Raw genomic sequence first — 18,408 nt, 5'->3', positions numbered from 1 at the left:
CATCACTTTTTTTACGGCTTCTAAAATAGCAAAAGTTACATTAACAAAGTAGCAAAATATAAAGAGATTGCTACAGTAACTTTAGGCACTTTTCTACAGAACTAATTGAAACTTAAGTCAATCTATCAAATATGACTTCAAATGATAATATAAATAGTAATAAATATAAATTCAAATAATGATCATGATGATAATAATATTATTGTAATTGGATTACATTTGTCCAAGATCTAAAGATGCAAAAGTCTATTAAAAATAATTGTATGACTAAAGATTGAAATGTCCATTAAAAATAATTGAATCTTATGCTGGAATGCCAAATCCAGTTCAATTTGGGTCATTGAGAAATGCAGCCAACAGGTTCATGATTGCACATCCAAAGCGAAGGAAGCAATATGAAAGCACAAAATTCACTTATAGTGCCACATGTCAATAAGGGAAATTGTTATAGTAATTTTAGATGTTCGCTTATCTTATATTACTAGAGGCATCTTGGCCATGCTTGTGCCCCTTAGAAGTTTAGTTAAACATAAAGCAATATATCTTTTTGGTAAATATAGGAGAAAATTTGAGCATCAAAACAATTAAAATTTGTTATGAAAAGAAATTTCGTTTATGAAACAAAGATTTTTGAACCAATACTATGTGTGCATAATAATACCAAAAAAAGGAGAGATAATAAGTACACTACATTATCAATTTAATAGCAGCATACTTTAATTGTGACTAAACCAAAAGTAGTCATAATACTTCTAGCAGTTTAATAATTAGAAAAGGTTTAGAAACTCACCAAAATTTGTCACAATTTTCAACATCAATGAAAGATACAAACTTGCACATTTTTCTATCCTTTTCAAAACATACAAACCTACACATTGGTTTTTTTTGTCTTTTTAAGAGAAAAAGCGAGTTGTTAATCCATCCATTTTAATCCTTTTTAATAGCATTACAACAGTGATAACATTATCTGCCAAAAAGCTTAAGGATACAAATAACAATATTAGATAAAAATATGTACTGCCATGTTTGCAAATGTACATATACAAATTCAAAACCAACCATTTGTTTGATCGCAAAAATGTCTTCTTAATCAAGATTGAATTTTTTAACAATTTTTTTGTCGAATCACACTCTAGGCTAAAAGTCACAATTTTGACTTCCACCACCAATTGCAATTCCTTAACAACAGTAATCAATTCAACTACTTGAGTTTACAAAAATTTATCAACTCCTTTAGCCAAATAGTCATGATATATCGAGTTCCACATCTAGCTTATATAAAAATACAAATTCATAGAACCAACTTAAAGCAAATGATTTTAAAATCTAGTTTTACACTTTTTTTTCTTCTCAAACCATCATGCAATGAAAATAAACCACTTGTCATGGATACAAGTCAGTAACCTAAAATGAAGAGATTATACGAAATATTTTATTCATATCCTAAATTGCTAGCCCCGACAATTCCTTTACATATCATCCTTCTCATCTAATAAATAACCATTTTTCACTATTAAGAAACTTTAAATAAATCAAAATATGGAAATATAATTATCTATCTATAAATTAAGAGATTTTGATTAATTTTAAATTCAATAGACCTCTCTATTCATTCACCTTGGATCTTCACTTGTCAAATTCTTCCTCCTCCATCCCAACACCATCAGCCTATTGTCAAATAACCATTTTAATAAATGAAAACTAAAATTGGAATGAAAATAAGTTGAGGAAAAATTGTTATCTTCCCTCAACAAAAATTGCTATCTTCCCACATCCACTCAAACAACAAAACCCATTCATTTAGTTAATTATAGAAAAATTGAAAAAAAATGCATTAACTAATTCAATATAAAAAAAACAAAGTAAATGATTAAGGTGAAGGAAAAAAAGAGAAAAAAATCAAAAGAGTGCAAAGTGAAAATTGAGCATGCAAGTGATAACGTAGATGAGGATGAGGGTTCTTGTGATTGTCTTTGCCAGAAAGGAAAGAGGAAATGAGGGGAAAAAAGAAAGCCAAAAGAAAAAGGGAAAAAAATAAAAATCGCTTTTTCAAAGGATTAATGAGCCGCATGTCAAAGTAGATAGGAGTAGGGATGGCAATGGGGCGGGTGCTCGGCGGGGGACTACCGGGGCGGGGGGAAAAAATTCCCCCCCGTTTAGAAACGGGGCGGGGGACGGGGGTATATTCCCCCGCCCCAACCCCCGCCCCGTCCCCCGTTTAAAATTTTAAAAATATATATATACATAATTATATATATAATGATATTATCAATTATATTACTAATTATACATGTTTATTAATTATTTATACTAAATTTATTAATACATTTATATTAAATTTCTAACTACACTTAATACAATAACATTTTTTTCCAAAAAAGCATAATAACAATTTAGTGAATGTATTTGTATCAAAAGTGAAAATTTGATTATTTTAGTTATACTTTTTTATCATATTAGATTGTATTCAAATAACTTTTGTTTAATTATTTTTATGAGTTTCAATTGTAAAGTTACGATGAATAATAATTTGATGATATGTTGATATTTTAGTACTTGATTATTTGTTCAAATTTAATTATAATAAATTATATAATAAATTTTTTTTAACCCCCGCGGGGGATGCGGGGCGGGGCGGGGGATGGGGGTAACTAATAGGCAATGGGGCGGGGGACGGGGGAAGGATCCCCCGCCCCACCCCCGCCCCATTGCCATCCCTAGATAGGAGTCACTTGGTAGCCATCACTCACCTTGGATCTTCACTTGTCAAATTCTTCCTCATCCATCCTAGCAGTATTAGCCTATTATCAAATAACAATTTTAATAAATGAAAAGTAAAATTGGAATGAATATAAGTTAAGGAAAAATTGTTATCTTCACTCAATAAAAATTGCTATCTTCCCTCATTCACTCCAACAACAAAAACCATTCATTTAGTTAATTATGGAAAAATTGAAAAAAAATGCATCAACTAATTTAATAGAAAAAAAACAGAGTAAACAATTTAGGGTGAAGGAAAAAAAGAGAAAAAAAAATGAAAAGAGTACAGAGTGAAAATTGAGTATGCAAGTGATAGTGTAGATGGGGATGAGGGTTATTGTGGTTGTCTTTTGCCAAAAAAAAAGGAGGAAATGAGGGGAAAATGAAAGCCAAAAGAAAAAGGGAAAAAAAAATAAAGATAGCTTACTCAAAAGATTAATGAGCCATGTGTCAAAGTAGATGGGCGCCACTTGGCAGCTATAGAGATTGCTACAGTAATCTCACTTCTTTCTTATATAATAGGTAGAGATAAGAAGTTTTTAATTAAAAAAATATATAAAATTTTACTTTGAGTAGTGTGTAAAATGATCATTACACCCTTCAATCCACTGCAAGTCCATCTCCTCCAAACTCCACATGTCTGAATCTTGAACGCAAAATAATTATTACACCAATATACCTCTTGTCCAATTTAATCCGTTTATAACCTTGTTACACCCAATCCCACATGCAATTAACTTTTGTTGTGGCGACTAGAGTCGCAAAGGGAGGAAGTGAAGAGGGAGAAAGGGGAGGAGGAAGGAGAAAAAGGAAGGAGGAGGGAGAGAAAGGAAGGAGGAGATTGCTGAACCACAACGTTGGTACCTGCGAAGTGTTGACTAGTATAGTGGTGGTGGTGGATTGAGATGTGGCAAAAGGAAGAAAAGGATGAAAAGAAAGTAAAAAATTGTGTATTTTTATGAATATTTTTGGGTGTGTACCCCGTTTGGAAGCTAAGTTTTTTGGGTGTTTATCTAAAACTTTACTGTAACTTACTGTAGAAGTTTTTAAAAAAATTTTTAAAGTGTGTTTTTTTTGAATATTTTGAAATGTATAATTTAAAAAACTTTGAAATTTTTTTTTACTATATTTAAAATTTTTAAAAAACTTATAGCAGACAAACTCGGCAAAAAACTCCAAACAAGCATGTGTTTTTTAGAGGGTTACTTTAGATAAAGTAATAAAAAACATATTATCTATTAAAAACTATGCTAAAAACTCACGTTCCAATTCCAAACAGGTTCCAGTTTAAAAAAAAAAAAACTATAAACAATACCCTGCGACGCGCCGCCCACCTCCAATTTTACACTCGCTCGACATGCATATTCAAGAATGTAGGGTTTTAAGCTGTTTATAGCAAGCTCCAGCCGAAACCTCACAAGCGTTCTTTCTCTCTCACACACTAATACATCCCCAGGAACACACGGTTATTTGATTCTGTAGAGAGAGCAGAAATCAGTCTATATATACAAAATTTTTTATGTATGTATAGCGTTTTGGTTTGAGGTTTTATTAATCTGATGATGGCGGCGGAGACGATGATGAATTCTTTGTGGGTCGGATCAGTTAAGGACCCAGAAAAGGAGCCGGTTACAACGTCGGATGCGTCGAATTCGAATGCGGCGTTGTTTCATCGGAGAATTGAGTTTCATCTGGCGAAAAAGCCGTTCAATGGGTTCAATGATGGAGGAAATAGTGGGAATGGGTTTAAGCTGGTGACTTTAAACCCGTATAATTCGAATGCCAGTTTAAAATCGGAGCCCCATAAAGCTTGGTCCGGGTCCGGGAAGCCCCCCTCGGAGTCTTCCTCGGAGAATCATAGCGGGTTGGATCCGGAGCTTAGCTTTACAATCACTTTCAGGAGAATTGTAAGATTTTTTATTTGTTTTTCTATATAAAAGTTTACATTTTTCCATTTCTATTTTCATTTTTATCTAGTAATGTGTTTTTTGCTGTTTGATTGAGCTCTGATTTTCTTTTCGGGAAACTTTGGTATCTCTAAAAAGCATCAGTTAGCTTGTTATAATAGAATGAATTGTGGGTTTTAAATAACTTTGTGTTGGCTCTTCATTTTTTTTCTTTGAAACAATTTGAAGTTCTGGGTTCTGTTTATGTATCGGAAATTTATTGTCACTGATGCTAAGCATTTAGGCATTTTAATGAGTGGAAATGTAGCATAAGCTGGATTAGCGAAAGCAATGAAGTTCTTATATTCTAAGCCTCTAATAATCCTCAAATTGCAAATTTGAATTCTTGTATGTGTATCTCTTTGCCGAGGTTGGAAAAGGAAAAATTCATACAAGTGGGTATTAGAAAGTGTTATTTGGCATTTTCGCACTGCAACATTCAGGTACTATAGTGTAACTTCTTAAATTTTGTCAATCATATCAGCAGTATCCATGTTATACCTGTTTTCATCACTGATTCTTCTGAGGCTTCTCCCAAGTGGGTGGTTCTTGTTAGTTACTAAAAGTTTTCTCGATGTTATACATTCAACAAGTCAGCAACTGAAAGAATTGAGGTTGAGTTCCACACCATGAATTACACTCACCTGAAATTGGGATACTGTCAGTATATTTTTTTATTTTTTATTTTGTTCAGTATTTGTAATCACGGTATTTTGTTTAGTATTTGGAATCATGGTTTTCTTTTTGATGCTATAATGGAGTGTAACTTTGATTAATTACAGGGTGCTGGCTTGCAAAATCTCGGAAATACTTGTTTTCTCAATTCTGTATTACAATGTTTGACATACACTGAGCCCTTGGCAGCATATTTACAAAGTGATCGGCATAAAATATCCTGTGAGTCTGTCATCTTTCTCTTACATTTTCTTTATCATACAATAACCAATATGAAGTATATGAAATGCCTGTATGAGGGATCCCTGGTATCATGTTTGTCATTTTATTCTCAATGGTGTAGTTTGATATTTGCTGTTTTATCATCCGTGGGAAAAGATGTCTGAAGGTGGGATAACATTGATGGATGTTTCAAATGTGCTTGTAAAAGCTAAAGTGAAAGAGACATAAGGCTTATGAACAATTAGATGATTGAATATGGTTCCAGATAAAAATGGAAGGGCTGACAATGTGGGATGTATAGAAGTGCAAATTAATTCCATGAATCTGTCAGAATTGATTGATGTTCAAGGAATGCCCAAGGATGAGATGTAGAAAGTGCAAAGTACTATCACGATTCTTCTTGCAATTTGTGATCATTGTTGACGGTTTCTTGTCTGATTTTCTATGTGATGCATATAAATTCTGGCAGAGCTAGACTGATTCTTTCATCTTTCTGGTTTTGAAAAAATTCATCCTAATTTCTCTACTTGCATTTTTTTTCTCTTCGTTTGCACTATCGATTCATTTGAACCGTAGCATTGGTTGGCATCTTTAAGATCTTATGACCGTGTATAATATATCATTTTATCTGAATTTCCAGTGGTCCTATAAGAAACATGCGTGCTGACTCGTACAGCTTATCTTTGTTAGTTCTTTCTGGTTCATTTTTTCTTCTCATGGCTCATATTAGTGGCTTATATTTTTCCTGAGCCCTGTTTTACCTCTGGTGTTCACTTTCAAAAGGGTCAATTGTTTGATTCTGATTTTTGCATCTTTGACATGGTGCTATGAAGGTCGTACTGCTGGGTTTTGTGCTTTATGTGCCATTCAGAAACATGTGAGCCAAGCTCTGGAATCAACAGGAAGGATATTGGCTCCAAAAGATCTTGTATCAAACTTGCGATGTATCCTGAATTTTCTGCTTATAATGTGTTCGCTGGACTTCTTGTCATGTTGTAGGTTCATCTTCATGGCTTGTAATATTATCTTATCTTGATTTAGTTCAATATGTTTCCTGTCATAGCAGTTTGATACTGCCTGACATGACTTTTTAGCATCATTGGTGATCTTAGTTTCTACTCTGTTTTGGTCTTCATTTTTTCTCTTGCACTAACACTTGTCTGTTTTGCAACTTAAAACTTCTAGATGCTTTTAATTTGGTATTCTCCTCACTGTGGTGGAATTGCTTAGGCTTTAGATGTTTGAGTTGAATTTGGATCCTTGACAGTGATTTAGGCATATCTCGGAACTTTAGAAATGCCAGACAAGAGGATGCTCATGAGTACATGGTCAATTTATTAGAATCGATGCATAAATGCTGCCTGCCCTCAGGAGTGCCTAGCGAGTCACCCAGCGCTTACGATAAAAGTTTGGTCCATAAGATATTTGGTGGTCGCCTTCGTAGTCAGGTAACCATATCTTGCTCAGCTGCTCTTTTTTTTTTTGCTTAGGGTATTAGATCATTGGCTACAGATAGAATCAGAGTCTGCCTCACTTTGGTAAACGTGGTCAAATTTTTAATTAACTTTTTTATGCTGAAAGATCAAGATTTGATTGGGTTTCTGAGTGTACAAGTACCAGAAGATTTGGAGTCTTTTTTTGATTAGTCTTCTTATATTTTACAGGTGAAATGCATGCAGTGTTCGTTTTGCTCAAATAAGTTTGATCCCTTCTTGGATTTAAGTCTAGAGATAGTGAAGGCAGACTCGTTATACAAGGCACTAGCTCATTTCACTGCCAAAGAGCAGTTAGATGGAGGGGAGAGGCAATATCAGTGCCAGCAATGCAAGCAGAAAGTCAAGGCTCTTAAGCAGTTGACCGTTTACAAGGCGCCCCATGTCCTTGCAATCCACTTGAAGCGTTTTGGTTCGCATATGCCTGGCCAGAAGATTGACAAAAAAATTGAGTTTGGCCCTTCATTGGACTTAAAACCTTTTGTGACTGGTCCATATGTAAGTAGAAGGTATTTTATACAAGTATTAAGCATATAGTCCGAGAACGTTGTTTACTTCCACTAAAATGATAAGTTTTCATGTGTTCTTTTACAATGTGCATCTTGTATCTAAATATGTGACGTGGAATGAATAGATTAATACACTCAGCACAATTCAAAAGCATCTTAAGGAGTGTTACACTCTTAATAGTTTTGAATTAACATTGAATAGCTAGGAAAAAAGCATGTGCAGCAGATATTGCATCTTTAACTTCTTGTTGTGGTTACTTTATGTGCTTCTACTGTTGCTGAATTTTTGTATTAATCAAGTTACTTTCCTGTTTTGCATGTCATGGTAATATGAAATCCAAAAACACATCCTGGTGATTTTATTTTACTGATTACTCCTGTCTTTCTGTTTCTATCAGCTACATATCCTTCTACAGTTGTTCCAAAACTATTTTCCACCGTTAACCACCAAAGATCATGGACTTTTCAAATGTTCTGAAACTGCCCCTCATACCTCTCATACATCTTGACTAAATTACAAATATGCAAATAAACTGATCCTTTGTCGAAGGCTGAAGAGACATGGGAAAGAGGGATTATATGTTTTAAACCCTTTGACTGATACCATGAAACCAGAAAAATGTCATTAGGTTGTAGGTGTGATTTCTGTTCTTATGGTGGGTTATCAATTATCTTTTGCATGTAGATATTCCACCATTTTTTATTTTGAAGGGTGATGCTGAAAGGGATGAGTATTGAGTAGCTGATTTGGACAGTTCATTGCTATTTCTAGTAGTAGATGAGTAAAGCCAGCCTAGCACATGTATTTTGTTATTAGTGTTTACCAAAATGAAAAAGTGTTAAAATGCTTTTTCATGTCTATGCCAACACATTTGCATTTTTTGTATGGTATCCCTTTTTTTTTTCTGTTGTTAATTGTTGTATTTCTTTTCTTAATTCATTGCAGGATGGGGAATTGAAATATACTCTGTATGGTGTTCTGGTTCATGCTGGTTGGAGCACACATTCTGGTCATTACTACTGCTTTGTTCGGACATCAAGTGGCATGTGGTACTCACTTGATGACAACCAGGTACTAGGATGCATCAATTTGTCATCATTTTCTTGTACCAATTTGATTACAGAAATTTCCACCTATCATTTCTCTTACAGAAATTAGGACCTATCATTACAGAAATTTGATCATCAATTTGATTACAGAAATTGGGACCTATCATTTCTCTTAGTATCTATGAGTTCCTTTTCTTGTTGGATCAAGGGTTCTTATAGTGCTATAAATTTCCACCTTAATTGTGTATGACCTTAAAATTGGGTGACGGAGTGAAACTCCAGTTGTCTGGTGGACATTTTATTTTCTTTGGTGGGAAGTTGAAGTAACTTGTACCGAATCAGATATTTGGAGATGCACCTTTGTTTTATTTTAATTTTGAAAGCCACCTTTGGATGATGGGCAGTTTGGAACCTTTGGGTTTCAATTTGCTAAAAAGCACATGAAACTTATCTTCCTGAATCGGGGTTGCCGAATGATTTGTTGGCATTTTGTTATTATTGCATGATTGGTGTTCCCCAGCTTTGTAACATGAACTAGCTGGTCAAATCTTTCAACTTGTAGGTTGATGTTACTTTTTGGTGTTTATAATTCAGTCTTTAAAGAGGTGAAACTTATTAGAATCCAAAAAGCATGTTTTCTTCATTATGGGTTGCTTTCTCTAATGTACCAATTTGGTCTGTGGTTTTGCTCCCGAACGCAACTTACAACCCATAAATCTGATTCCAAACAAATCAAATTCTAGTCCCCAGAAAAGTGACAGATCTTTGCATAGGGTTGGGTAATTCAGGTGGTCAAACCAAGTCTGTCAATATGGTAACATAATTGTTTAATGCTTTTAGTTTTATAACAGTTATGGAATAAAGTTTAGGACCTAATGGATGGAACTTGGAATAGTTACAGAGTTTTAAAATTCCTTTAAGCATCGCAGTCTCAATAGAGCTTCAAGATCAATAGTTTCCAAATGAAATATAACTTTTTTTTGAAGAGAATTATGATAAAAGAGGATGATCGGCTCTTTTTAAGGAAAATGGAATTCTTGCCAAATTCTTCAATGTCAGTTTAAAGTTTGGTGTAATGTAATCATCTTGATTTTCTATGCTCATATGTTGGTACTTTGTGGAGATAGCCATGTCCAGTTGTCTATTGCAGCTTTAAATGCTGTCCATCATGTGATGCATCATGGGATTAGTTTTCTTATTTTACTTGTTAGGTCATCTATGGCAAATGTTTGTGCAGGATAGATGAATTTTGGCTTCTCTGCATTGTAAACTGATACACCGTGAATTAACAGGTTGTTCAAGTTAGTGAGAGGAGGGTTTTGGAGCAGAAGGCTTATATGTTGTTTTATGTTCGAGATAGAATGTATTCCACACCTAAGAAAGTTGTTGATGCGATACATAAAGAAAGTATGGTCATAAATACATTTGGAAGGAAAACATATCCTAATCTTAATCAAGGATTGAAGGAAAATATCATGAATGGAGCAGTTGGGGGAAAGTTGAATGACTCCTTTTCTGCTACTGCTGCTCAGAAAGATGTAATGAATTCTAACATTATAAGCCAAAATCAAATGAAAAAGGATCCTGCTCAGAAAATTAATGGCCCAACAGCTCCTGAAGAAGCATGCCTAAAGAAAGACCAGCCTGCAGAAAATTCACTGAAGGTGCCACCTGTTGACCGCCTCCCCACATCAAATATTAATGGTGGAGATTGCTTGGTGCAATCACTTCCATCTTCTAGTGGATCTGATGGCTTTGTTAATTTTGGGAATTCTAGTAACTCAGGCAGTAGCGGTGGCATAGAACTGACTACTGCTATTGTTAAGCAAAAAGACATCAATAGCCTCCAAATTTCTGCCGGAAAGAACAAGACTGATTGTGTGGTCATACCAACTGATGGAAATACGAAAGCGAGCACTGGTAAATATCTTAGTGATGCGGTTGACAGACCAGCTAATGGTAATGTCCTCCATAGATCTCCTCAAGATACATGTGTTCCTTTGGAGGCTAATGCTGGAAAGGTACTTGATTTGCTTAGATTATGTTTTTGATTAGCTTCTATTTCGTATTTTACCTGCTCTCTTGAAATATATGCCATCTGCTCTCTATTTTACCTGCTCTCTATTGCATATATGCCATCTGACTTGCCCAGTATCTGCAGAATGTCACATTACTTCAAGCATCTTTGGCATATATGTTGTCATTTCTGATTGATAATTAACCTATCTGGAGATAGTGACGAATTTTTACTTGGCCAGCATGGTCAATAAACAAAATTTTATAGACAGCCACGTATTCTAGGCCTTCCCGTCCCCTCGGACCGCATATCTAACCAAATCTTCTGTAGGTCGGATGTTTCCCAGACAGTATTGGTGTAGCTGAGGGAGGTGCTCAAAAAGTTCGTGATATCAAAGATCGAGCATGCCAAAAACCAGCAACAAAACACTTGCTTCGCAAAAGGGCTCTTAGTGACAGGCTGCATTTAGTAAAGAGGAAGCCTTTGAAGCGCCCTGTTACAACCAAGCATCTTAGCAGAAACATTATTTTAGGAGCAGCCTTGGGACGGAGAAAGAAGAAAAAGAGGGCCAGACATTGTTCCCCAAAAAAACTGGATGGGAATCATGTCCTGTCAGATCTCGGGCCATCTACTTCTGAGGAGTCGAAGACTTCGACCATAAGCTGTTCAGCGTTCCCTCCAAGGGGCTTCAAATCTAATGCAGATGAGAAAGATAAGATTCTTGGTTTGAAGGGTATTACAGACAATGCTGACCTTCTCAGGGGCGTGAACGTGAAGGTTGTACCATGTAGGGATGAAGTTGGTCAACATGAGAAAGTTCCCTTGTCGGATACACAATCACGCAACAGATATTCCACCGCGGGTGGAGAGTTATTTGATAATGGAAAATCATGTGGCTCCATGCTCAAGAAAGGTGAAAAGGTGGAGAATGGTTTGATGAGGATTTCTGCTGATGGTTTGGAAGAGACAACTGGTGATTACTTGCATAATTTTGTCTCTTTAGGCTATTAGCTCAATCTAGTTTTTATCCATTGACTCCGTGCTGGAGCACTGATTATCACTTGTCTTTTGATTTGATTGATTACAGTTGCACGTTGGGATGGTGTTGAATGTTCTCCTGAAATTGTAGAATCCAGAAGTGTGGAAAATCTCAGAATTGGTTATATTGGGGATGAGTGGTAAGTTAAGTATAAATTACTGAGATATTTGTGTTGTTTAAACTATTATTGTTATCGTAAGAAGGTTCACATTCATTAAATAAAAGTATGCAGCTTAATTTGTTGAAATCTGGTTTGGATGCTGCTATCTGCTCATGAGTAGCTGACTCATGACTTGCGGGTGAATTTTTCAGTTCATTCTACTCCGTTATATTGGGAGCCCAAAATTCCTATAGCTTGACTTTATACTTCCATAATTGTAGAAGGGTTAAAACTCTGTGCTCTTCCTGTTAAGACATGTTCAAATTAAAATGGGCTTATGAACCAAATAAAACGTCTGGGCCTACTTGTTCTTTTAGCTGTTTAAATTCTCGTATTGACATGTTCTCTTGTATGAGTCTCCCTTTTATATATCTATACTTCTGTAGGGATGAGGAATACGACCAGGGAAGAAGGAAGAAGATTAGAGGCTCCAAGCTCACATTTGATGGAACCAATCCTTTCCAAGAAATTGCGACGCACAAGGCAAAAACAAAGAAAGCAAAGCTGGACCGATCTAGCTCTGCGAACCAGCCATTCAGGATATGATGAATCGGAAGCACAGGTCTAGAATTTGTCGAATTGAAGAGAATTCCTCGTATAGCGGCATATCTGCATTTTTCTGTAACGATTGTTGCTGGCCAGAGCCGAAGGGTGGTCGAAATCAGTATTAACCAAATATTTTTAGTCGATATTATTGTTCTCTTCCCCCACCCAATAATGTAATTCGAGACTTGCTTTAACTCCCAGTGTTCTTGTTTGAGTTACCTGTCAGGCTGCCTGGAAAACAGCTGAATTTTTGCAATTTATGTGGAGATATGCTGAGGATTGACCAGCCTCTCTCCATAAAGTTTTGTTATCTGATCCTCGGTCTTTTCTTGTGAGTGGAGATTTTGTTCATCTGCTTGCTTGACTTGCAACACAATTGCTTGCTTAAACTGTAGAGATTTGTTCCTTCAGAAATAGCATGAAAACCATGAGTTAGTAACTGTGGAGAAATATCTGCAATAGACACTAGACAGAAATAGGGAACTGGGCCAGCGACATCAGTACTTTGGTGGGCACGTCAATTAGCCAAATTATGAAACCGTGTTATGTTTGGATTAACTGTTTTTGAGGATATTTTTGAAAATTTTACTATAATACTATATATAAAAAGTTTTTACTATAAAAATTTTTTGAAATATTTGATATATTATATGGATGAGATGTTTTTTGAGTTATTATGTGTTGCTGTAGTATTATATTTTAAAAATTTATTTTTAAAAAAATGGCTAATCTAAACGGACGATTTCTAGGAGAATTGCTGGGACCAAGTGCAATTGTCATGTAAAAGGACTAATATTCTACTTTACATATTGAGCAAAATTATCATTAGTTTTAGGAGATTACAAGGAAAGAAATCACCAGTAACAGCATTTATTAGGGATGGTAATGGAGGTGGGTACCCGCGGGGGAAGAAATGGGGCGGGGCGAGGGCGGGGGTGGGGGCAAAATATTTACCCCTGCCTTAAAACGAGGCGGGGGATGGGGCAACATACACCCGCCCCATCCCCCGCATAAAAAAAGATATATACATATATATATATGTATATATATACAAAAGTAACAAAACCTCTTATTATCCCCCTTAGTTCCTCCTTCGTTCCCTCCTTCGCAGCCACCGCCGTCGCCTCCCATTCCCCTCAGTTCTAATCACTACTCAATTAATCGTAGGCGCAAAGGAGAAAGGTGAACTGGAAGGACGCGTGACTAAATTACTTAAGGACATCAAAAAGTCAAGTGTGCCCACTTCTTTTTGGTGCATTTGAAGTAAGTCGTCTATTGTGGCTTAACTTGTTATGATAGCATTGCAGGCAATGTCATTATTTTTATTGATGAGGTCCACACACTTATTGATTCTGGGACAGTAGGACAAGGCAATAAGGAATCTGGTCTTGATATTGCCAATTTATTGAAGCCATCACTTGGACGGGGTGAGTTAAAGGTAATATTTCTTCCTTGTTACATGCTTTAGTGTGCATTATGTTACTGGATACTCATTGATACCTGGACAAGAAATCATGTTACACTGGTATGATCATGGATATTGTAAACTCATGTTTCTAATCTTAATTTGGAATTAGTAGCCGAAAGTTTCTAATCTTTTCTCGCGGAGGACCGCGGGGGAAATGGGCCGGGGGTTAAGGGGCAGGGGACGGGGGGAGTTATTTGACAACGGGGCGAGGGATGGGGGAAGGATCCCCCGCCCCACCCCCACCCCTAGCATTTACCAATTCTAAAGGTGTACGTGAAAATGAGTTTCAACAACTTCCCGACTATATATTTTTACTTTGCTGACAGATTGAAAGTTCAAATTCTGTTCAATCCAGACAGCAGAATTGCACTACTGTTAGCTAGATGTAGGGTTTAACTTCCTTTGGTTATCTTCCTTTGGAAAATCTGTTGCTCCCCTTTTAAAATCCTTCCAAAAGTAAGTTTGGTGCAGGACTTTTTTCATTACTAAAAGAAAATAGAAACACTAAAAACACAAGAATTGAAAATCTTTTTTATGTATAAAAATGAAAATACAAATTTGAGCCATGATATGCAAATTGAAAGATGCATTAGAAAGAGTTCTTCGTGGAGTACAAATGTAAACTCATTATGAATTCTTTTAGTGTATAATTTTTTTCCTTTTTAAACTTTCCCCACTTCCCCCTCCCCTAATCCCTTCCTACTCCCGAACCTAGTGGCCAAGGTGGAATCTTGGTCTGCCTGACCAATAGAGGTGGCAAAATAGGTGGGATGGGCGGGATTTGCTTGGATTTGAGATGGAACCGAGTCATATGGGTTTGGGTCCAACCTTATCCATATGTGTTTTGGGACTAATTTGGGCGGGATCACTTTGGGATGGGTTTAGATTGATCCCGCCCAATGCCCAAATCTATTTTCTACATATTTTTTTCCTTTAATTCATTTTTAATTTTTTATATAACTTTAATATTTTTTATTTATTAAATTTCTTTTAGTTTTATGAAATAAACATGCAAGTGCTTTATACTCAGGATTCCCACCAAAAATTGGATTAACAAATAAAGGAAAAGATAGATATACAGCCATATTCCAACACATATCAAGATGGCTAAGGCACTTAGGGTGTTGAATATTTATCCTCATCATTGTTCAAGGATGACAGGTCTAAACTGACTGAAATGCTGGAAATTCTTGTGAATAATGACTAGGAAGACTACTAGATTATATTCGCTGGTATGACTATAAAAATTGTTAAAGATAATTTTTGAATCTAAGATTCTGTTTGGATTGGCTATTTTTTCAAAAAATAATTTTTTCAAATACAATGTTATAGTAATATACAATAACTCAAAAAACATCCCATCCATATTAGTATATCAAATATTTCAAAAAAATTTTATAGTAAAAATTTGTCATATACGCTGCTACAATAAAATATTTCAAAAACATCACCAAAAACAACTAATCCAAACGGAGTCCTTGCTATTTGAACCCAATGGGTACCCAAGTATTTTCCAAAATTTCCCATCAATTAATGAGTACAATTGAGATTTGTCCCATTTTAAACCTAATATCAAATTCCAGTACCCATCCCACCCAAAGTCCCCATGGGCATGGATAACCCATTGGAAAGTTATTTTGCCAAATGAAAAATTCAACGTGATTTGTAACCTTTTTTAAAACTAAATAAATGAAGCATGTTGCAATGCAACAGCCAACTAGATTCTATGAAATTAAGATTTAGCAATAAAGTATGGTTCAATTTTATTAATTATTTTTTGAAAAGATTTTTCATTAAAATTTGATGCTTTTCTGTTTGATCATTTGATTAAGAAAAAATTACCAAATTTAAATAGTTATGTGATTTTGCAATTGATATATGTAGTTCAAGACTTCAAGTTTCAATTTTCAAAGATTTATAGGCGAGTGAACAATTGACAAGTTGGTCAAGAAGACAAATATCTTTTGGGTCATCATGTTACGGGTAGAATCGTCCCCAAATTCGACGGTCAAATTGGTCAGCGGATTTTTGGTTAGAAATGTAAATAAAAGGGCAAATTATCCAATTGGCCCTTTAACTCTTTGTCTAGATAAAATTAAGCCCCTCATCTATTTTTTACTGACTTTAAGCCCTTGAACTTGTAAAATGGGAAATCCGTGGCCCTTTTAGCCAGTTTCTTCGATTTTGCAACCGGAGGACCAATTCACACGAACGCCAGTGTGCTTCTTTCAAGGGCATTTTTGTCCTCATATTCTAAGCAAAAAGGGCACACATAGTCCACCTTCCCTCCACTAGCTTAGAAATCAACGGGGAATACAGTGGCCAAAATTTCCCCAAATGCCCGCCTAGACTCGTAAACGGACTTCCCAAAAACTACTGAATTGGGTAAAGAAAAATAAATATTCTCAAAGATGCAAGACTTAGGCTCCAGATGAGACATCAGACAAAGGGGTCCAACTCCGTCTTTATCCACAACCAATACCTCACTAGGCATTAAAGACATCAGAAACCAAACCAATATCCTCAAAAACGCAAGCTTGGACTCGTTAAAGACATCAGAAACCAAACCAACTCCAGTAATCGATTTGAGGACGTTGTCATGGACGGAGACGATGCCAACGCCTTCTTGGCCGCGGTGCTGGACCGCGTGGAGGGCTAAATAGCACAGGCGAGAAGCTTCGGGGTCACCATAGATGCCCACCACGCCTCACTCCTCTCTGGGTTTGTCGTCATAATCGTCGGAGACATCGGAGACGACGTCGGAGATATGATTCTTGGAAGCGGCCGAGACACCAGTCCAGTGGACTTTGCGGGTATGGGTGACGGGGTGGCAGGGTGGCAGGGTTTTACGAGGGTTTTTGAGAAGGAAGAGCAGAAGGGCTTGTCATGAGGAGGCGTTGTAAGCGGAGAGAGCTTCTGGGAGGCCGCGGCTGCTGCGGTGGCGACAGAGACGGCCATGGGATTGCGTGGGGGTTGCGCAGGGAAAAGTAAGGGAGATGAGGGAAATCAAATAGAAAGGTGGACTATGTGTGCCCTTTTTGCTTAGAATATGAGGACAAAAATGCCCTTGAAAGAAGCACACTGGCGTTCGTGTGAATTGGTCCTCCAGTTGCAAAACCGGAGAAACTGGTTGAAAGGGCCACGGGTTTCCCATTTTACAAGTTCGAGGGCTTAAAGTCAGCAAAAAATAGATGATGGACTTAATTTTACCTAGATAAATAGTTAAAGGGCCAATTAGATAATTTGCCCTAAATAAAATGTTCTTCTGGGAGTAAAGTGCCTATTGATTGCATCTAAAGCGGAAAAAGTGCAAATCACCTCATATTCATCCAGGAACTGTAATTAATCCCTATAAGAAAATTAAACACTACCAAAGAGATCAAATCTCACCGTGCCAACATTTGAACCTGTTGAATAATGAGCATTGCCATTTCCTGGTATTCTACTGTCATCGTTTGGACTAATTTCACTTTGTTTTTTTGAACACTGTCACTTTTTTATTTTATAACCTAAACTTTAATTTTGAACACTTTATACTTTAAATTCTTAATTTTGGACACTTTGCGCTCTATACTTTCAAGTTTGTCCAATTTAAATCCAATCAATGACAACTTTAGTAAAATTAACGGTATAGGGAACTCAACAAATTAATGATAATGTGCAAAAAGTAGTCAAAAAATGTCAAGATATAATAATAAAAATAAAATAATATATTATTATTAATTTACACCATCTTTTATCTCATTAATTTTGCTAATAATATTAGTAATTGAGATCTTATAAATCAATGATAATGTACTAAAAATTGTCAAAAAAAAAAATTAAGTGATAACAGTTAGAGTAATTTTCAAGTTCAAACTATCGACATAACTAAGATTAATCAGTATTTGAGACTTTTAACATGAGTCTTTCTTTTTTTTTTTAAAAAAAATATATATAGGTAAGATAGGATTTAAGAAACGGAAATGGAGGAAGATGAGATTTGAACCTAGGACGTTTATGTTTATGTTCTGGGGTTTGATTACAGGTATTCAAAAAGAATCGAAAAAGCGGGTAATCGAGAAAATCGAATTGGTCCAAATCGAAAAAAGAGTAACCAATCATAATTTTTAAAATAGTTAGGTTACTCAAAATTACTTGAAAATTAGGTTAGAGTATGATTTTCAATTTTAAAAAATTGTGATTACCTAAGCCTACCTGCATATGTATAAGGTTAGTTAAGATAACCAATATCCAAATCTAAACAATAATTATTTATTCATTTACTAATAATTTAAGTTATGAGCCCCATGTCATTAAATATTTTATTTTCACAACTTATAAATTTGTATATTTAACCGCATCTTCCATTTACCTTTTTTTGCTTCCCACATTTGATGCCACTAATTTTATTTATTCTACTACTTTATTTTTTTTGTCTTTCTTCAAAATTTCTTTTCCTTTCTCATAAATTCTATCCACTTCACCACTCTAATTTTTTAAATTTTTAATTGTTTAGAACTTACACATTTGGTTGTGAAACA

General features: G+C 35.6%; 1 protein-coding gene across 1 annotated transcript; it reads left to right on the top strand.

Annotated features, from left to right (window-relative positions):
* The first annotated feature begins 4,122 nt into the window (after positions 1-4,122).
* On the top strand, positions 4,123-12,768 carry LOC113754051 (ubiquitin carboxyl-terminal hydrolase 23-like). Its single transcript, XM_027298370.1, has 10 exons — positions 4,123-4,667; positions 5,489-5,603; positions 6,437-6,547; positions 6,879-7,051; positions 7,268-7,594; positions 8,552-8,677; positions 9,948-10,676; positions 11,003-11,645; positions 11,760-11,850; positions 12,258-12,768. Exons 1-10 carry the CDS (start codon positions 4,320-4,322, stop codon positions 12,415-12,417), a joined length of 2,823 nt encoding a protein of 940 aa, XP_027154171.1. The 5' UTR covers positions 4,123-4,319; the 3' UTR covers positions 12,418-12,768.
* Positions 12,769-18,408: the final 5,640 nt, after the last annotated feature.

The sequence above is a fragment of the Coffea eugenioides genome, chromosome 11 (genome assembly GCF_003713205.1).
Source record: "Coffea eugenioides isolate CCC68of chromosome 11, Ceug_1.0, whole genome shotgun sequence".
NCBI classification, from domain to species: Eukaryota; Viridiplantae; Streptophyta; class Magnoliopsida; order Gentianales; family Rubiaceae; genus Coffea; species Coffea eugenioides.
The sequence above is the reverse complement of the archived record's forward strand: the minus strand, read 5'-3'. Positions and strand labels throughout refer to the sequence as shown.